Source organism: Miniopterus schreibersii (genome assembly GCF_964146895.1).
Source record: "Miniopterus schreibersii genome assembly, chromosome: 19".
NCBI classification, from domain to species: Eukaryota; Metazoa; Chordata; class Mammalia; order Chiroptera; family Miniopteridae; genus Miniopterus; species Miniopterus schreibersii.
In genome coordinates, this window is record NC_138119.1 from 24,371,287 (window position 1) to 24,394,266 (window position 22,980).

General features: G+C 36.4%; 1 protein-coding gene across 1 annotated transcript in view; it reads right to left on the reverse strand.

Moving 5' to 3' along the window:
- The window catches only part of KCNK2 (potassium two pore domain channel subfamily K member 2), a 137,853-nt gene extending 115,107 nt beyond the window's left edge, over nucleotides 1-22,746 (reverse strand). The window contains exon 1 of the mRNA XM_081121588.1: nucleotides 22,639-22,746. Within this exon, the coding sequence (XP_080977714.1) occupies nucleotides 22,639-22,672 (34 nt within the window). The 5' untranslated portion in view covers nucleotides 22,673-22,746. The remainder of the gene's footprint in view (nucleotides 1-22,638) is intronic.
- Between the last annotated feature and the right edge of the window lie 234 nt (nucleotides 22,747-22,980).

The window sequence follows — 22,980 nt, forward strand, 5'->3', positions numbered from 1 at the left end:
TTTGTAACTGGAGGCCCTGAAGGGTTAACTATCTTTCCTAGTAGCACATTCCTCTTCAAAGCAGAGCCACAGCCGGTAGAATCAGAAAGGATAATATTTTTAAAGTCCAACAGCCCCAGGTTCCGATTCTAATCTTCCCATGGAACCTTGTACCGGCTATGGAACCTAATCACCTGCTTTGTCATCTGTGAGATGGAAGTAAGGATAATGCTTTCTTGATAGGCTTACTTTAAGAATTAAAGGTAGTTGCAAATATTCCATAGTATTGATCATGTGCCTCGCAAGCAGGCCTGTAAGGTGAATAGAGTGCTGTTTTTCTAACAGATAAGAGCAAGAGGCAGATCGGTTAATTAACTCGCTCAGCATTCCATAACAGTAAATGAGTTTATCACCAACCCCAGACTATATGGCTCAAAAGCGTCACACTACTGTAAGATAATGCAAAGTACTTAGCAGAGGAACTGGACTGTATTTTTTAAAATGTATTTTTATTGATTTCAGAGAAAGGAAGAGAGAGAGAGAGAGAAACATCAGTTATGAGAGTCATTGATTGGCTGCCTCCTGCACACCCCCTACTGGGGGATTGAGCCCCAACCTGGGCAGGTGCCCTGACCGGGAATTGAACCCTGAGCTCCTGATTCATAGGTCGGCGCTCAACCACTGAGCAACACTGGCTGGGTGGAACTGGACTGTAAACACTCAATTCAGCTCCTTCCATCACACCATGCTTACCCAAGGAGTGACACTCCATAATATTCTGCAGAGTGGCACAGCCACATAGCTCAGTCCCTAGTTAACTGCAATGTGCTGCAGAAAATCAGTTTTCCTGGGAGGCAATAAACAATGATAGCAAAAGCCATCATTCGTTCTTCCTCTGTCCAAAACACCCCAATCTCAGGAACCTCGGGGTAGATGAGCTCTCCAGAGGATAAATAAAAAATTATTAGAAAGCAAATTGTATGTGATGGCAATAATCCAAGTACTAAATTATTTATAGCCTAAAAAAAGAAAAACACTTGTGGAAAAGGAACTTAAAAGTTCCAGAACAGTCCATTAAGTACAATTGTGTGTGGTTTCTGACAATAATTTCTAAACTATCTTAAAGTCCTAAGTTTTCCCTAAGATGCCTCAATTCCAGATTCCATTTTGTAACTTACCTTTCCATTTAAATTGCATTCTTCTACCAAGTTACCAAATAGCTTACCTTCACCTTACTTCTCTTCAATCTCCAATACTTATTTGAAAATTATTTATTTCTGGTTTGGAAGATAATGGAAACATAACCATGGGTGGGTTTTACTAGGAAACTGGAAAAGAGTCTCCAAAGTGGAGACTCCAGGAAAATTACTATGTAACTCAGTAGCTTTTGTGATAAGTGGCTGATCAAGCTACTCTTCAGCTTTCAAGGTTAATCTTGTTTTTAAGTTTTATGAACAGATAAAATTGTCCCCACCTTGCTGGAAGAGTTACAGTCCATGTTACAGGTTAGCTTGTGAAAACGAGAGTATATTCAAGTTAGAGTAATTTGTGTGCTTGTGACCCGATGCAGTTAATAAAGATTAGAAACACAGTATGACACTATTTTTAGCCTTATTATTTGGGCAAAACTTACACAAATGGCTCCAAGTGTGATTTTAGATTCTTATAGATAGTCTTAAAACAAAATGACTAATTATTATCTCATTTATATCTTGTTTTCCTTCAGAAACAAATAGCAGGCACCTTTTCATTTCTCCTATATTATCTGTTCAACCTAATTTCTACCCCAGCTGAAATCTTATTTCTTTTCTTTGATAGCATAATTGTTTCCATGGCAACAATAAAAGATGTGAGAGTATTCTCTGCTGCAGGTGAAAATAATCATAACATATTGATAAACCATCTTAAGGTACCATTTTCATGTAAATGACCTTATGACAGAGAGAGAGAGAGACAGAGAGACAGAGAGACAGAGAGACAGAGAGGCAAACAAAGTGGCATTCAGAAAGCAGAAGTGCTAGGAATTAAACATTTTTCAATATTTTCAGTGATAAAGAAAACATTCAGGTCAAACTGAGAGAGAATGTCAGACAACCATGCCTCTTGATTAGATATTGTAAATAACAAATATTTCTTTAAAATTTACTGAGGAACAAAGGTAAAAAGCTTCCTATTTCAGGAGTACAATCAATTGATTCAGTGCCTCTGTCCCCACATTCTTTGGGGATAAAGTCAAATACATGGAGATAAAAAATAAATGATTCTGTAGCTTGTCCACGGTACAAAAATGAGAGAATCTATAGGTAGAGGCTTCTAGACAATGTTCACAAATTTAAATTAAAAAAATAAAGTTTGGACACTGAAATGAAAGGGGCTATCACCTTAACACACACCAACTTCATTTACTATCAGCTTTTAAGCAATCATTGTCTCTTGTGGGACTGGTGACTGTTGGTACCAGCAAGTGAAATATGCCGGGGCGGGGGGCCAGGAGGGCGTGAATAAGTGAGCAGTGAATCTGCCCCATTTGGGGCCTGACTGAAGCTCAGAGAACAACACTGATGAGCCCAAAGGCAAGGAACTGAATGAAGTGGGTCCTGGAGAAGGCCTGACCTCTGAGCCCCTTAGGCCCCTGGAAGGGGCGAGTGCATCTGTGATGTCCCAAGTGAGACGCAGAGTCTCTCTGGTTTCTAAGATTTGAAAATGGGCCGATTGCCTTCTCCTCACTTCTCAGGTTAGGAGAAGACAAGGAGAGGGCTTCGAGGTGCCCTCTTATGTCTTGGAAGGGGGTCAACCACCTACCAGCTGCTGCATCATTGAACACACAGCTGCCTCCTGCCACCTTGGCTATCTTTCACGTAAAGGGAGAGAAAACACAAATGACCAATATCTGAAATGAAAGAGATCAATCTAGAGTCTATAAACCTTAAAAAGACAATAAGAGCATATTTTTAAAAATGCAGTGCCAATAAACTTAGACCGAAATTGATAAATACCCTAAATTACGAAAACCTTCAGGAAAAGCAGACCACCATAATATCAATATCTAAATATTAACTGTTAAATAAATAAATTCATAATTTTAAAACTTCCCTCAAAGAAAACTCTAGGCTTGGGTGAAGTCTTCATTGCTGAATTCTATCAAACATTTAAAGAAGAAAGAGTACAACCTCACACGACTTTTTCCAAATATAACAGAGAAGGGAATACATTATAATACATTTTACAAGGTCAGTGTAACTCATATCTAAACCTAACATGAGCAGTACAAAAATCCTAGAGTTACCAGCATAGATAACCAGGAACATCAAATGCTTCGGCCACCTAGGACCAGGAACAAGGTAGTGACACCCATTCTCACCGCTGCTGTTCAGCATTGAACTGAAGTCATATCAAGTGCAGCAAAGCAATAAAAAAATCAAAGGCACAAGGAATTAAAAGGAAGAAAGAAAACAATCTCTAGTCACAGATGACATGATTATCCACTTAGTACATCTTAAGGCAGCTACTAGAACAAATAACGAAATTTATTCAGGTTGCATGATATAAGGTTAGCAGGCCACAAAATCAGTTTGAGTCCTTCAATATTAGCAACAAACAATTGGAAAATAAAATTAAGGAAACAATACCATCAAAAAATTTAAAGACTGAGGGATAAATTTAATGAAAGAGTCACAAGGTCTGTACACTAAACAAAATACTGTTAACAGAAACTAAAGACAACTTAAGTAAACGGAAAGACAGAAATGCAGAAAGAATTGAAAGAATTATAGGGAGATATTACATGCAAATCTATGACAATTGATTTGAAAAGCTGGTGGGAAGGAATCATTGTTAGTGAAATACAAAAGTTATTAGCATCAACCAAATGAAAACTTTTATTGAGGAAAAGGAAACTTTGAGGGGAAAAAAAGAAACTTTTATTGAGCAATTTCTATAGAAGTGAACAGAAAGTAAGATCCATCAAGTATTTTCATACCTGAGGTCTATTCGACCTTTAAAGAATATAATGTATACTATTCCGGACCACAGAAAATATGGAAAGCTCCCCAATTTTATGTAAAGCTGGCATAAATTAAATATCAAATCTTGATTGAAATAGATCAATCTCACTTAGGAAATGCAAAAATTCTATCTAAAATATTAACAAATAGAATCCAACTACATATCAATAAAAGCCCCGAACTAAGTAAGGTTTATTCTAGGCATCCAAGGAGAGGTTTGAGTTAGAAGAACTATCATCATAATTTAGTGTTTCAGCAAATTGAGGGAAAACAACTCCTATGATAGATGCTCAAACAACGCTTGATCATATTAACAGCCAATCTCAATAAAAATCTTTAGGTATGCTAGGAAAAGGTAAGCATTGAAATATTTATAAACCAAAAGTCAAGAGTATTCTCAATGTCAAAATGATAGAAAGAATCCAATAAAACCGAGGAACTAAGTAGAGATCATGGTATCGCTATATAGTCAATATTAGTTTAGAAAGTCTAGTGAAAACAATGAGATAAGAAAATTAGTATTTGGTATAAATATTAAAAATGAGGACATAAAACTACCCCTGTTTTACTGATTATATGATTATGTAATTAAATAGCCTAGAGAGTTTAAACAGAGAAAAAGCTATGAGTATTGATAAGGGAATTTGTGGAATGGCTGGATACCAGGCAAGCGGACTAAAATCAATTCTTCTCAAGTAACATATGCTCTTAGAAAACGAGAGAGGAGAAGACGTTCCTTTTAAAATACCAATATAAACTGAGTTGAACAAGAAAGGCATAGAACCTATGAGATCTATGGATCTTAATCTTCTTAACCTTTGACCAGGATATAGTTTAATTTGGGGGAGAAAAAAATATTTCACAAAATTACTCCCCAAACTGGGTATTCATTCTGAAAAAATTAAAATAAGAATCCTATCTCATGTCATATACAAAATACAGGTAAAGTGTTATATATAAATATAATTTTAATGTTTTATCAAGACTTTCTGGGAAGACCTAGACAGAAGCTGATGAAAAAACTGCTTTGTGGTAGAAGATGCTATAAATAAAGACAGTAAACAAATAATAGATTTAGAAAACATGTTTGTATTACAAATGACAGATGAGGGTTTAAAAGCTATAATTATATGACAAAAGCTTTAAAAATTGACAAGAAACAGACAACAGCTTAAGAGGAAAGTGAGCAACAAATATAAATAAGCAATTCACAGATGAACAGATCCGAACAACAAAGATATATATTTACATTCACTAATGGGGAAATGGAAACTGTTAACAATAGACAGTCTTAAACCTATTAGACTGGCAATAATTTTAAATAGTGGTAATATTGTCAGTGGGGATATGTGGAAAACTTATTTTCTACATTGCTGGTGGAAATGTAAATGGCTACAACTCCTTTAGAAAGCAATCCGGCAACATTTATTAAGATTAAAAATACATAAAATTTTGACCAAGCAATCTCTCTCCTGGGTATACATCCCATAGAAATATAACCATCAGTAAATAAAAATATGTGAGCCCAGATGTTTACTGCAGCACTCCAAGTTGACAAAAATGGGTACACAAAGAGATACATTATATTAATCTATAGGACACAATATTCTTCAGATAATTCAGAAAACTTAGGTAATCCACAGAACACAAATATTATTGTTTATATCTGCTAACCTGGAGGAGTTTCCAAAAGCAATTAGTGAGAAAAGTAAGATGGCCTTCTCCAAAAAAATGTGTATAGTATAGTTTCACTTTTGCAGAGCAAACAGTGACACAAGCATATACATATGTGTGCATATATATTATGTGTACATGTTTACATGTGAGATCTGGTTTGATAATCATCAGGGACATTACAGAACAATACATATAAGACTACACGAGTTAAAGGGGTTTACATCTGCTAATTTTTACACTACTTCAAGTGTTTGGAGTAGGAGAGGCAAATATGGGAGGAAGGAAAAAGACAGTAGGGACCAAAAGAACAAACAAAAAGGGAAATACTATTTTAAAATAAGAACATTATGATCATCTCATCGACATAAATTGATAAGTTTGCATGTATACGCACATTTTCTGGCCCGCATGGGCAATATATAGCTACATGTATTGAGTGTGCTTTTCTACACACTTTGTATGTACTAACTTATTTAACCTTTACAACAACCCCATGAGGTTCAAACTACCACTATCCTCATTTAACAAATGAGAAAACTAAGAGGTTAAATGACTTTCTCAAAGTTGCAGGGCTGTTGAGCTCCAGGGCTTGGATTTGAACTCAAGCAGTGCAACCCTGAAGACTTGCTCTTAACCACTAGATATACTGGCTCCTAACCAATTTATGTCCAGGTCATATCATTAAGCCAAATACACACTCGCAATGTAATGGATATAATATGATTTTATTTCAGTACAAAAAGAAACTCCTATAGATATGTATATTTGTTCGAGCAAGAAGAAAGGTGTAGAAGTCTAGTCTGCAGGCTGTTAACTTATGAGTTCTGCTAGGTGAGAATGGATATTAAAGACAAGAGTGGGACAATTCGCTATATATAATCATCGAGTCTCTTAAATAGTATAAAAATTTATGAATCACTGAGATTTTTTTCTCACTTAGGACTCTTTAATACTTAAGTAACATTTGTTCAGTGGGGATTTCAGGCATGAAAAGCTTTATGAGGCGGTGCAAAGGTAAGATTTTGAGAAGTCAGTAGAATATCGTGAGAAAAAGCTGAGGGCAGAAAACCACAAGTCATCTTCCAGATGTACTTTGCTTGGGAACCTGGCCTAGCACAAGCATTTTTGTATGAAAGCAGTGTTAGTACACCTGAAGTTGCATAGGTTTGTATGGCCTTGAATGCCAGGGTTAGGAGCACTTTATTCTCTGAGCATGTGGACTGTGCACCTGCAACGCTGGGCCTCTTAAAATTGTGAACTAACACTACCAGGAGCTGACAGTGAATGCTGTGCAGACACCTGACACGGCCTCCTAACTTTGGCTCCAACTTGCAAGCCCTCGACCAAATATTGGCCCCATCCAGAGATTGCTTTAGTCCATGTGGCCTGTCCTCTGATTCAAAGAAGGAGCCCACGGGGTGTCAGGGCAGGGCTGTGCCTGCAGAAGTCCTCTCCCATCAAGTGCCTCTACCTGCTTCAGAAAGCTCATGCCACGGCTACTTTGCCACAAAGGGGCCACATTCCCTTTCTCCTGCCCACTCTGACTAGAAAACTCCCCAGAGCTGCATCCAAGGCAGCAGGAGTGGGTATAGTAAATGGGAAATAAAACAAAACCAATAAAACAGAGCATAAAATTTAGAGTCAGCTATCTGGGATCAAGCATAACATCCCTGCCATGAATCAACAACTTCTCTCATCTAAATTTTCTCACCTAGAAAACAGAGTGCCTTGCAAACTAAACACCGTTTTGTTAGATTTATAATTGTTTTCAATCACTCCCATTAGTAAAACAGATGTCGAAACAAATCTAGAAATTTGATGCTTATTAAAATACACTTGCTGGTTGATGGACTTTAGCTGTAATACATACCCTTAGATGCCAAGTCTGTAACACAGACAGGCTCACTGACGAGGGACTCGACTATTGACTGTAAGTGCTGTGGAGTCATTTAACCTAAAATATTGTCATGTCTCTCCATTCTCAAAATGCGTCACTGTAACTGAATTTAAAACTATGAAATAATATTAAAGTGATGTACTGATGGCCAGGGGACAGATATTAAAAGGTGATTCATTGAAGGGTCACTGAACTGACTTGTTCAGCTCTGCACAGCTGGGTAATACAGCAGGAATTCTCTTTGTCAAATAGGGGTACCTAAAAAGATGTCTTTGTAATAGAGGGCTGGCTGGAGTCCAAAGAGCCCACGTATTTCCAAGGATAAATTTTCACCCTAATCTAACTGTAAAGAAAAAAATATATACAACAACAAAAAATACAAACTAAGCCTAAGAAAAAGTTCATACAGTATAAAGTTGATCACTTGAAAGGGATTTTCACAGTTATTTCACAAGGCTCACATTTTAGGGTCACTTCCTTCAGTTTAAAAATCTCTGGGCTGTGGAAAGTCATGTGTAAACAACCATACTATTCATGCCTGAATACTGTGCGACTGAACTCTTTCCTTCCATTCCTAGTAATTCTTGTTTACCCACGGGACTCTACCCCATTGATAAAGCCACTTCCAGACTCACAGCCTCCGGGAAGGAAACAAGGGCAAAGAAGTAAATCACTAATTTTGGAGTTTCAAAAACCAAAGTCTTTATGTAAACATAAAGTTGGGAAAATAGGAATGTATAAAATCCAAGGTGTTTTGTGTTGTTTTTTTTTGGTTTTCTATTGTAGAGCACATAAAGGTTACCTGGGCTGGAAAAGGAGAGAAAAATCAGTGAGGGGAAGAGAGATTAGATGCTCCTAAATCCTTGTGAAGGGGCCCATACCCTCCCTGACCCTAGGCCAAGGCTGGGGGAGGGGGGGTGCATATCCCAGGCAGGTTTGGGGATTCCAGCAAAGCCTGAAACCTGCAACTTGCTTCTCAGACCCCAGTAAGGCAGCAAGCACATTCCTTTAAAATGCACTATGACCCGCTCAGCAAGGTGGTACTTGAGTAGCAATGACTGCATATGATATCCTGCCCAAAGGGGACTGAAAGAGCGTCAGAGACTCTCCTGTGGACCCAGAATGCACAAGGAACACATTTTTGGTGTCTCCTGAGAGGGGCTCAGAAATTGCCAAGCAGACTTGAAGAGGCCTGATGTTTAAGACAAGGAAGACACAATCTGTGAGGTCTCAGTGACCAGAAATGACACAGTAAATGCTACTAAGGCAGATGTCAAAAGATCCATGCCAAGGATATGAACCTCAGAAAGCTCCAGAACCTAGAAGCAAACCTGGGATTTGGGAGGAACCCTGAATTGACTGAAAAGACCCTGAAACAATGGAAGAAAGCCCAAATTGATCAAGATTAAACTTCTATCAAGTAAAATAGGAAACTTGAAACGAAAGTTGAGTTTAAACATTCAGGTTTATAGGCTGAGAATCATAAGCATTTCACATGACTACCTCAAGCATACCTTTTTCACTGTCCAAAGATAGATGACAATTTCTGTAAAGTTAAAAATATGTTCTTAATAGCCAATAACCAACTATCATCTCTCAATGAAAATATACATTCTGTTGTTGTTTTTTAAAAAAAAGGGTCATTTAAAATCATTGAAATGATTAAGTCAAGTCTTTTCATCACTGTCAAAGTGTGTTTCCTTGCCTGGCTTGTGTGGCTCAGTGGTTGAGCATCGACCTATGATCTAGGAGATCGAGGTTCAATTCCCGCTCAGGGCACATGCCCTGGTTGTGGGCTTGATCCTCGGCAGGGGGCATGCAGGAGGCAGCTGATCAATGACTCTCTCATCACTGATGCTTCTATCGCTCTTTCCCTCTTCCTTTCTCTCTCTGAAATCAGTAAAGATATATTTTTTAAAAATGTGTTTGCTTATGGGCAGACTAGGAGACTGATTATAAAATGAAATTAAGAGGTGATGTCCTGTGTATGACATTTTAATTGAGAATTCTTCAATGTCGATTATTTGTTTGAGTGAATGTGATTAGGAACAAAGAATAAAGTAGAAAGCAAACTTTCTGGAATTCACGCATCCGACTAAGTGCATCTTGCAGTAATCACACTGGATAAGCAGCTAAAATCTAAGGGTATTCATCCTGAAAATGTTTTTGGAACCCCTCTTTTGAAGTTGGCTTCTGAGATGGTGTATGAACCCCACAAGAAAGTAAGTGTCTTCACTAGGTCTTAGGCAATTTACAAGCGATTCAAGAAACAGGTCTAAATGCTTTTGTAGTCAGACTTTACCTTTCATTATTAATATTTCAAAGCTTGATACACTTATTCAATAAATTTGATCCCAAACATTATTAATGGTGTGAACAGCACAAAATCATCCTTAAAGGATGTCGTTGAAAATATCCAAAACAACACACTTTTGAAGAAATCACAAACTACCAAAGGATTGGTAGATGGTAGAAAATGCAAACTCATCCAACAAGGGAGAAAAAGACAGTTAATACTGTGAACTTTGACCAACAGGTGACTATTGGACTATGATGGCTCCTGTTGGACAAAATCCTCCGGGCTTCTTTTCTCCCAATTACAAATTGGCAAGAAAATGTGGTCTTCATTAGAAAAAGACAACAATAATATTGTGTCAAAAAAAGGAAGAAAATCATGACAGACAAATCCGTTGATGTGTTCTCCATGGAGATTCACCAAGCATACTGAAAAATAGAGACTGCAAGAAAAATGACCTATAGCATCTCTAAAATAAATCTCTTTAACAATCTTCCTTTCCCATCCCCCCAAAGAACCGCAGGTAGTGTCTGAATGTTGCCTGTTCTCAACTGTTAATGCCAACCGTATGGAAGGTGAATTAATTGAAATGTGTGTCCAAATGATGATTGGAAATGTTATTTTAATTCATATGTGCAGAGTGAGTTTTTAATATTTAACAAACATTAGTGCATTAGCACTGGCCAATCAGAACGAAGGCAACAACTAATGGGCACCAGCCGTTAACAAGTGACACTGTCATATTGAGCATCTCAGCCGAGGATTAGCCCTGCTCATCGGTGACTCTCAAGGGGAGAAAATAGCTCCTTTTTATATAGAAATCATTATTTTTCTTTACATAAAACAAAAAGTCTCTGATTGCAATCCATTTTGGGGGAAGGTATATACATTTCTTCAGAAAAGGCAAAAACAAATGGTAAGATTAAGTCATTTTATCTGTTCAGAAGACTTTAAAAGCAAAGTCATATCACTCTACTAGACAGAAAAGGGCTTCCTAAATTTTTATTATAAATATAAAAATTACATGGTGTCTAGTTTCTACCAGAGAAAACGATGCTATATCTAGTAGTAGAATAAAGAGAAAAGGGCTTTTTTTCATCAGCTACTTAGGACATAGAAGATTATACTCCAGAGAGCAACAAGCCTTTCTTAGATTGCTTTTCTCATGTTGAAAAAGAATGGAATGGAGTTCCACAAGTGCTTCTCAGACCAGGCCAGTTTTATCTCTCACTTACAGTAGTCCCTAACTCTAACTCTAACTCTCTCTCCCTCCCTCCCTCTCTCTAATCTCTCATCTCTCGCCTCCCTCTCTGTCTCTGTCTCTGTCTCTCTATCTATATCTATCTCTATCTCTGCGTCTCTCTGATTTTGCTCTTGACTCCTCCAATCCATTGTCCATACAGCAGTCAGATCTTTTAAATCCACATATCTGATCCCATCCCTTCCCTGCATAAAACTTTTTGAGATGTTTCTATTGCATTTGGACTAAAAGATCAGGTCCTTAGCATGACCACATGGTCCCGAATGACTGGTCCTGTGATTTCTCCTGCCTCGTTTTGACCTCTCTCCCTTCCACCCACTGCCTTCCGGCCACACGAGACAGCTCTTGCTCCCTCTGGCTGTGCGCCTGTACTGTCCCGTTGTCTTCCCGAGCCCTTTCCTACTTAGTCTTCAATTTCAGCTTAACTGCAGCTTTTAAGGAGGCCTTCCCTGAATCTCCAGTTAACTTATTTCTTGTCATTATGAATTCATGGATTGAAACATTTCAAGAATTTCAGTTTATTGCAATTATTATCCTACTCCAAATGTCCCAGTTTTAGCTAAAAGTACCCTTTTAAATTTGTTCCATAGCCATGAATCAATAGCACAGCCCCATTAGTCTGGAGAGCTTCTTCACTCTGTGATACAATAAGATGGTCCACGTTCATCTTCTCATCAATTTTGATACATTTCTCAAAGCACTGAAGAGCTTTATTTTTTAAAGAAGTGTGTGGAAGTGTGAACTTAGGAGTCATTCCATTCTAGATGGGACCCTTAGTTCATTGATTGTGAGAGTTCACCACTGGGTCTAAACCATTGCTCTACCCCTCAGATCTTACCGTGAGCCCCTTGCACTTGACTGCTACCGGACTGGGCGAAACCCCTCCCAGTTTCAGCAGATGTTTTCAAACTGGCCTGCCACTGGCTTTTCAGTAATGACTGTTGAGCACTTTGAGTTTCTGGTTTTCTCCATGCAGACCTTGTCTTTTTAAAACTTCCATGTATACCTAGTACCCAACAGAGATATTAAATAAACAAGAGCAAATCCCATAAAGTTACATAATTATCATGTGTGCTATAAATGAAAAGTACATTATGCTGTGAAAGCAAGTAGTACTTTCAGTATTTTGCTCTTTTTGCACTTTCCCCTGTGTGGAAGAGCTTTCCCTTCTTTTCTCTCCAACTCAAAGGTTGGGGTTCTGTGGCAGATACCCAGACCCATTTCCCCTTCTTCCTGGGACCCCAGGCACACGTATTACCTAAGAAGTTATTGGGGTCTCCTTGAGTGAGCATCCAAGTGTGGGGAAGGACTAGCCTCACAGGACATTTTTTTTAAAAGACCGTGAAATACAAAAATCAAATTGCTTTTAAAACTGGGTCCCATCCAGCCAGGAGCGGCTCAGCTGTTGAGCACAACTTAGGATCCAGGAGATCACAGTTCGATTCCTGGTCAGGGAACATGCCGGGGTTGGGGGCTCGATCCCCAGTAGGGGGCATACAGGAGGTAGCCAATCAACGATGACTCTCTCATCATTGATGTTTCTATCTCTCTCTTCCTTTCCCTTCCTCTCTCTGAAATCAATAAAGATATATTTAAGAAACCAAAAAACAAAAGACATTGGGTCTTATGAATCCTAAGTGCTCAATTTACCATTTATATGTATTATCCCAGAGCCTGAATAGCACCCCTTATTTACACCAAATCTTCTTCTACCATTAGTAAACAACCTTATTTCTACTACTGTCTATTATAGCTTAATGTTTTAAAATGTTTTTTTAATTCTTCTCTTACAGTTGACATTCAACATTATATTAGTTTCAGGTGTACAGCATAGTGGTTAGACATTTATAGAACTTACGAAGTGCACCCCCAATAAGTCTCATACCCCCCTGACACCATACATAGCTTTTACATTATTGACTATATTCCCTATGCTGTACTTTACATCCTCATGACAATTTTGTAACTGCCATTAAATTGTATGGACAGTATTCCAAAAAAAATTAAAAACAGAACTAACATATTACCCAGCAATCCCACTTCTGGGTATTTATCTGAAGAAATCCAAAACACTAATTTAAAAAGACATATGCATCCCTATGTTCACTGGCAGCATTATTTACAATGGCCAAGGTATGGAAGCAACTCATGTGTCCATGGATAGACGGTTGGATAAAAAAGATGTGATATATATATATATATATATCACACAATGATAAAAAAGATGTGATATATATATATATATATCACACAATGATAAAAAAGATGTGATATATATCATTTATCATTGTGTGATATATATATATCACACAATGGGATATTTGGTTAATGCTTTTATCAAACCATTTGTTTCAGAAAGCTAGACTATCTTGTCTGTGCAGGCACAAATCCTTAATTCCTCAATCCATTCACTGTCTTACCAGTTTGATCTCTCCCTCTTTCTGGTTCCCTCTTATCAAGATAAAAATTGAGCTTAAATTTTCTTGTGACTAAAATATAAACTTTCCTATTAAACTCTCTCTCTCTCTCTTTCTCTCTCTCCTATCCCCACCAAACATAAAAAATATTAGTATAATTTTTATTTTTTCCTTTCCTATCAACACCACTTCACTTTCCTCAACACCTCAACCTGCCTTCTGCTGCCAACACTAATTTGAAATTATCATCTTAACTACCAATCCAAAGGACACTTTTTAGCCTTTTTTCTGTTCTTATTTGTACATCACTATGACATTTGGTAACAGCTGCTTGTTCTCTCAAAAATCCCTCTTTGTTCCAAAGACCATTTATTCCTAGATTACCACCTATGGCTCTGCTCGTTCTCAGATTCCTTATTGGCTCTACTTTTTCGATCTGCCCATTACAAACCGATGTCACCCAGTAATAAATCCCCACCTCTTCTAAACCACTTACCTTACCGCATCTATGGATTTCACTGATGATTCTGAATTTTTACCTCCAACTTTAGAGTCATATTTCCAATGACAGAAGGGACACCTTCAACCAACTATCCTTCTGACACCTCAAACTCAATACAATCTGAAGCTTGCTTTCTTCTACTCAGCATATCCATTTAACTCATTCAATAAGCATTTATTAAGCTCTACTATATACCAAGATTGTTATAGGTACAACAGTGAATTAAATAGAAAAAAAATTTCTGCACCTGTGGCGCATTCGGTTCAGTTATAAGGTTACATGCAGAGTTATCTGCCCAAAAGTCCAGAACCTTATAGTTTGTGTATAAGCCTGCATTTTATGTGGCTCAGAAATCTCAAGCTGAAAAGCTTAAATTCTGTAGCACAGGATCTGAAGCCACTGAAAAATCACTCCATAGAGTGGCAGCCACAGCCCAGTTCACACAAAGGTCTACTGCAGGAAGTTAATCCTTGCAAAGTGAATAATTTGAGAATGTAAAATTCAGGAGTCCAGTATACAGAAGACAACCCAGAGACTTAGAGCACCTGGGAAACCAGAGATAAGAGGAAAAATGGAAAGGAACTTTAAACTAGTTCTGTTTAAAATGACCAATGAGAGGTTTAGTAACTTACCTAAGGTACCCAGCTGGCAAGTTCAAACCAGGCAATCTAATTGCAGAGGTCACTTTAATAACCATCGTATTGTGGTACACTGACTGCTCACATTGCTTCTGCAATAAAAAGATTGACATCTACCATACCAGTCTTCCTTGCCCTAATCTCAGAAGTTTAGAACTTTCTTCCCTAAACTGATATCCTTATATTTGGCATCACAGTACCATCAAAGCAACCTACAACCGTAACATAGGAAAATAGAAAGATAAATATAGGTTTCCACTAACTCTGGAAAATTCATCTCTCTGTGGAACATGCCTATTATACTCCTCAGAATAGACATGGAAACGCTAAACACACTCTCATCAGTTTATGGGAAAATTACCAGATGGACTCCTTGTATAAACATAACCTCATGACAGGAAGGTGGGGATGAGAGGAGATCCTGGCTGGATGTGATTTTGTAATTTACATCATATATGGATTATCATGTTAAACAATTTTCTGACACAGCCTCACTGAATTTTATGGAATTATGTGTTTGACTTGTGTGGTTTTTTTTATATAAGCTTTAGATTACCACCCTCTAGATGGAACAGCATTGTGGCAAAGCTGATCGCTAATTTCTCCCTGTTAAAATAACACTTTGTTAACTTCTTTACATTCTGAGAGTCAGGAAGGAGAATTTTTGATATTTTATGAGGCCAGCATTACCCTGACACAAAAGCAATAGAAAGGCAGTACAAGAAAAGGAAATTACAGCCCAATACCTCTCATGCACATATATGTAAAAATCCTCAAGAAGTATTGGCAGATTTAATCTAACAACAAAACAAACAAACGAAACACACACACACACACACACACACACACACAAAACACCCTCACAACCAAGTGGAATTAATCCTGGAAATGTAAGGTTAGTTTAACATTCAAAATGTAATCAGTATGATCCATCATATTAACACACTGTCAGAGAAAACCCACCTGATTATATAAATAGATGCAGAAAAGGGATTTTAAAAAGTTAAAGTCCATTCATAATAAAAACTCTCATTAAACTACATCATATGATTATAACAATTATAGTATAAGGAAACTTTTTTAACCTGATAAAATATGTTTATAAAAATATTTATAGCTAACACCATATTTAATATTGAAGATTAAATCTTTTTCCCTAAAATCAAGAACAAGTCAAAGAGGTTTGCTCTCACCACTCCTATTCAACATAGTACTAAAAGCCCTAGTGAATATAGTGAATAAATAAAGGTAAAAATGAAAAGCACCTATGTAGGAAAGGAAGACATCAAACTGTCTGTTCATAGGCTGTGTGATCTACATAGAAAACCTAAATAATTTCCAGAAAAAAGTCCTAGAACTAAAAGATAAGGTTAGCAAATTTGCAAGACACATGACAATACACAAAAACAACTTAACATGTATCTATATACAAGCAATAAAAACTGGAAACAAATTTTTTAAAATTACCATTGATAATAGCTCCAAAAAATGAAATACTTAGGTATAAATCAAACAAAAAATATGCAGAATATGTATGATAAAAACTACAAAAATAAAACTGTTGGAGGAAAAAATCAAAGAAGAGCTAAATAAGTGGATTGGACAACTTGAATATCATTATGATGTCAACTCTCCCCAAATTGCTTTATAGATTTAACACTTATCCCAATAAAAATCCCAGCAGGCCTTTTGTAGATACTGTCAAGCTGATTTAAAATTTATATGAAAAGGCAAAGGACATAGAAAACAACTCAGAGAGAAGAACAAATTTAGAGGACTCACACTACCTGAAATCATGACTTACTGTGTAGCTATATTAATCAAGACAATATGGTATTAATGAAAGTATACACACATAAATTATTGAGACAAAATAAAGAATTCAGAAATAAGTCTGAAAAAATATAGCCAACTGATTTTTAATACAAGAGCAAAGACAATTTTATGAATAAAACATAATCTTTTCCACAAATGGTGCTGAAACAACTGGGAATTCATATGCAAAAAAGTATATATACTTCAACCCACACCTCATACCTTATGAAAAACATTAACTCAAAGCAGATAATGGACCCAAATGTAAAACATAAAATTATAAATGTTCTGAAAAATAACAAAAGAAAACCCTCATGAGTTTGTGTTAAGAAAAGAATTTTTAGATACAACACTAAGAACTTGACCCGTGTGAGAGAAAAACACATCAATTGTACCTCATAATAACTAAAATCTGTGTCTCTATGAAAGGTAATTAAGAAAATAAAAGAAAAACTCACTAAAATACCTTTTAATCATAAATTAAACAAAGGACTTATACCCATAATTTAAAAAGAATTCTCAAAACCAATAATAAGAAAACAAATATCCAGTAAAAAAAAATGGACAAGTGACTTGAACAGACATTTCACTAAATAAGATATTCAGATTGAAAATTATTACACGAAAAGATACCATTTAAAACCAGAGTGAGCTCTCATTACATGCTTATTACAATGGCTAAGATTTTTTTTTTTAATCTGACAATCACAAGTGCTGACAAGGAGGCAGAGTAACTAGAACTTTCATACATTGCTGGTGGGAATGCAAAATGGTAAAGTCACTCTGGAAAACAGTGTGGCAGTTCCTTATAAAGCTAAATGTACCTTTGCCACATGACCTGGAATCCTACTTGTAGGCATTCATTTACCCTACAAAAATGAAAACTTACATCCACACAGAAAACTAGGTTTAGAGCACATTGTGCTTAGAGCAGCAATGCTAATAATCACCCCAAACTGGAAACAGCCTTAATGTTCTTCATTGGTGAATAGAGTCAACAAACTCTGGTACAATAAAATTCTGCCCAGCGGTATGATAGAAAAGACACCGTGGATGAATTGCAAGTGCATTCCCCGAAGTGAAAGAAAACAGACTCAAAAGGTTGCAAACCGTATAATTTCACTTATATCACATTTTAGAAAAGGCAAAACTATAGAGACAGAAAACAAGTAAGTGGTCCCAGAAGTTAAGAATGGGGGAGGTTTCAACTGCAAAGGGGCAGCATGAGTGAATATTTGGGGACTCAAGGGGCTGTTCTGTATGTTGATTGTGGTGGTGGTTACAAGGCTCTATATATTATGGAAATTCACAGAACGAGGCACACAAAAATTAGTGAATTTTATTTTATATATTTTAAAAATAATTATGTAGATATATATCAAAAATTTGCTTTCTGTGAGCAGACTATATCACCCTGAAGGAGTGGGAATCTTGTATACCTTTTTTTGAAAATAAATCGAAACTTAAAAATATGGAGAAGAAAAACCAAGGATGTTTTCAGGGTCACACTACTCAGAACTCTAAAATCTCAAGGTGTGAAAAGTTGCTGGTTGCTTTTCCACATGAGTGTTCAATTCATCTTGACCTCTGACTTCAGGTTTCAAAAGAACAAAAACAGCGTAATGGAAACAAAACACTTCAGCATCATACTATTTAATGACCTGTAATTACAGCTCTCTTAGCTCAGCTGCACTTAGTCTAAACTTAGAGCCTATTTCTCTCACAGGAGAAAAAAATAATAAGGCTAATATAGCCTGAGCAGTGCTCATACACAAAAAGAACTTCTCTAAGTTTTATTCTATTCAAATCACAATGTATCAAAGCCCTCTATTGCACGATTTCCTCTTTATGCCTACGTTCTCACCAAATGTTACCAACCAAAAGTATTATACAGAACATGCAGCAATGTTAAGGTTTTCAATGAAAAGAATATTAATAACTAAGCTAAAAAATATTGCACAGATAAAGCTACTCGTATGAAAAAATCAACATATTTCATTTTAAAATCACCTAGTGGATAACTTGTGTAAGATATTTGGACTCTGCTACTATATAAATTTCTGTTGGTCTTATACCTGTAAATTGTGGTTCCTGATGGCCAAAATCTTCAGTCACACTAAGGAAGACTTCTGATTATTACACCAAAATCAACCCGTATAACCACACCCTAAGGTTAAAAATCTATGCTTAAGATCTAGTTTATTAGCCTTTGAAGAGACATGGATCAGAGTTTTACTGGTGTCACTTGGTTAAAATGTCATATAATATGACATAATGTTATAGCATAGCATAGCATAGCATAGCATAGCATAGCATAGTATATATTATGTGTATGTGTAAAATATATAAATAATATGGAATATATATAATACAATTGTTCAGAGCCATGTCATTTCAGGCAAGAAAGGTGGCCAAGAGTGCAATGGTGGCCTTGACTCCTTTGTAAAACTAAAAATTTAAATGAATAAATATAAACACCTTTACTCTCTTGAAGTGTCTGGGAGATACTGATAGTAGAGAAGACAGAGAAATCGAGACCCTCAGGTTTTTCTGCACACCTGACTGAGGTTGAAGCTTGTTGCGCTGTATCTTTTGTGTGTGTCTGGTTGGACCTCTGTGGTTGATGGTACAATACAAAGTAAGAGTTAAAGGCGCCTATTAAAACATGAAAGGACGAGGTGAATCATATATTTCTGGATAGAAATCAGAGATGGTCGTAAAATCATTAGACAAATTATACTAGATCAAAGTCTCATTACTTCATATTCAACTTTCTCCTTAGACATTTCTGCTTAAACTCTGGGTTTATTTTTCATATAAGGTAGCAAATGAAGAAAATGCAACATCCTCTCTACTTCAAAGTGAGAAAAAATGAAATAATATATGTGGAAATGTTTTGACACAAAATGGCACTATATACATGCAAGATAATATTTTCTTTAATAGCCACTGAGAGTGTCAATTCTTTTCTTTAATCGACAATCTCCCAAATACATAGCAACTTTCTATATAATAAATTAACAGCTAGATTGTTATTTCCTACCTGTGATGTGTAAACATTTCTTAAACCAGTTTAAGAAGTAGAATGGTGGTTCCTCCAAGTGTTTTGCACTTATACCAAATGGACACAATAAATCAAATCATCGAGAACTCCACCCACATAAATCTTCGGCTTTTGCAAGCACCATAGAAAGATGTCATAGGAAATATTTTGAAGATGAACATTTTCAGTTCCCAAACTCTCAAAAAGCCATTCATTTCTGCTGAGAATTACTTCACTGATTACAGAGGGTTTCTTAAGATGATTAGACACAGGATGAAAGGGGAAATTAATAAGCGATAGCCACTCCAGTGTTTCCACTGCCTTAATCATGGAGGACTGTAAAACAGTCAATCAAACTGATATCATCTCCTAACACATCTAAAACATCTTTAAGGAAACCTCACTTTTTCCAATTCAGGCATTCTGATTGCCTTACAAATTCTTCTACTGCACATATAGTAGCTTTGCTTTACAGTTTTCTTACATTAGGAGCCCACTAGGTGAAGAATAGATATTTCTATTGAGTTACATCTTTGAATAGTGTCTAGCACAATCTAAGAACATAGCTTATGTTAAACAGCTATAATTAATAAAACCAAAAAGTTAGAAAGGTCATGTCATTTAGCCATTTATCAACTACTCTCGATAGGCCAATCTATTGATATAAATTATCTTTTAACCTTTACAATAATTCTATGACAGAAAAATTATTAACCCAGTTTCATACATGAGGAACCAGACACTTGGAGTTTAAGTAATTTGCTCAGGGTCATGCATTTTATAAGTGGGGGACCTGGAATGCCAATTCTGTCTGACTCAAAATATAGGGTGTCCCAAAAATATGTAAACACACACTTTGAATAATTATAAAGGCAATATTTATTAAAATGCATTTCACTTTCAAAATTGAGCTATCAGCTGTTAAGGTGTGTATACGTTACACAGGGGGGATACCCTGTATTTGCTTTTCCCTCTGTGATGAACCTTGTCATCTACCAGTGGTAGGAAGCTCATTCCTCTTGACACAACAAATCTTTGGACAGTTCTGACAGATCTTTCTAATGTTGAACAACTAACTAGAAAAATATTTACAACATGCCATAAAAATTCATGTTATCATTTGTCATCAGTAACCACATCCTGAACCTGCTGGGGGGTCTAAGTCTACATTTTCCTTTGAAGATAATCCTCAAAGTCTTAATCATACTATCATACAATTACTTACTTGGCTTTCATATTATAATCACATGCCTTCCCTTTCCTTAAAAAGAAAAAACCTTAAGACTTTGTTAATGTTGCATCATTTCTTGATTGAGGTCCCAGAGTTTTGCATAATAAATCCAGATGATTTTTGCTTGAAAAAGTGTTCACGCAGGCAATATCAACCAACCTCCTAATTTTGAAAAGAACTTCCAAGTGATTCCTGTAGAATATCTTGTTCTAATTAGATCTACCTAGATAAATTACCTATAAAATATACCTCTAAGTAGGAGACTAAAGTGAACTGTTAAGGGATAAATTAAGCTTATCCATATATTATATGTGATTATCCAAAAGTGTTTTACCTTGGTGATAACTGTTGCTTAGTTACAGCTTCTGTCTGTTCCTACCCAAAGGATCCCACCACCCTTCTACTAAGATGCAACAAAACCACGTGCACAGCATTCTTGCTTCATACTTGTAATAGCCTAAAGACGTGCTCAGTTTAACAAGTATCTATGGCAAGTGATCTAAAAGAAAATTAAAGTATTAGAACGGTGTTATCTGACATTGTAGGAGATGGAGATGGTATCTAATGAATTTACCTTACCTCTTCAGCTCTCTCCCACTCAACACATTTCTCCATATTTTCTGCTTCTCTCCTCCAGAAATACTTGGCTTGACTCCAAGAGTCTCTTCATACACATGCTCTTATTTTATTTTCCTGCCCCTGACACCTAAAAAATGAGCTCCCCCATTTCAGGGTTTGGTCAGTGTCTTGGTTTATCCATCAATCCTCAGCAGAGGGGGCTCCAAAATTGCTAATTCCAAGTCCCAATGCCACAAACTAGTGCCTGGATATTACATGCTGATTAGAAATAAGCTGATATTTTATATACTGAATTGTTCCAGAAACCTTATATCTCTTCAAATAAACAATAAGCTTGACAAACTCTTATTTTATTTCAAAAGAAAAACAACCAAGAATAGAAATCAATTAGAATTTAATACAATATAACCTCATAATTATACAGAATTATTAAACAGAATTCAATCATACGGATAAATTTGCAAAGTAAAATCCTGATATGAAATGATAACTGTACAATCAGGATATTTGTCCTATTACCCACACCAGCATACACTCAACACTCAAAAACTACCTATGAAGTATGTACTCTATGCCAGGCACTGAAGATGGGCTTAGCTAGTTAATATTTACACACGGTTATGCTGCTGATGAGCTCGATTCACATTCTAAGACCACAACAATATTCCTATGACCTACAAGTCTTATAGAGACATCTAAACAATTTTCAAACAAAATGACTTGCTAAATAAATATGAAAATGTAAAAATAAAAAAGGTCTTAGTTCCCAAGTTTTAGTTTAAAGTCGCATACATTTTCCTCCCCATTTCCAAGATTCCAAGCCATCTCTACCCCACTACACAAATACGATTCATTGAGGAAATAGTTAATATTCTCTCTAAGTAAATTGCAAAGAATATGTGTCAATCTATATATGAAAAAAATTACTACAGGATCAAGCATAGCATGAAACCAAAGTAAACATAGTTTAAATGACCAGAATCCAAATGCAATGGAATTTATAGATACTTATGTTGATCCATTTCGCATTGCCAGGGTAATACATCACACAATTAAAGGCTAACATAATATGCCTATGATATAAAATGTGCCCACATCTACATGAAATTTATTTCAGGGTTGCAAGGTCATGGAAAAAAATCATTAACTAACCCTCTGTTGGAACCACCCAATGAGTTTAATTATAGACTTGCCTATAATGAAGACTCCCTGGATCAAGCACTTGCTTGGAGATCTACTTTGCATACTCTAGAAATTGTGAAAACAAATCAGATAGTTGATTATTGCTGAGATACTCACAGTAGAAGTTCCTTTTTGCTCGTGGGTTCATCATTTGGGGATGTTTTCATCAGGAGTCATCATGCCTTTGATCTTTAATGCCGTTCTTCCTCCAAGGTTTCTTGTCCGTAATTCCCCAAACAGAGTCACTTGTACTAACAAGCCATCGTCCCATACTGTTTCCTTGCTTGCGTGAATGTTCCCCTATAGATCGAGTTCCTGTCCAGAAACACTCAAAAATGAACACACGCTGCTGAACGCGAGTGCAATGCGCTCCTCAAAGACTCTGCTTTTGCAGTTGGGTTCCGGGAGAAATTCCCTGGCTGAAATGAGGAACTATATCCCAGGGATCCCAGAGAACTT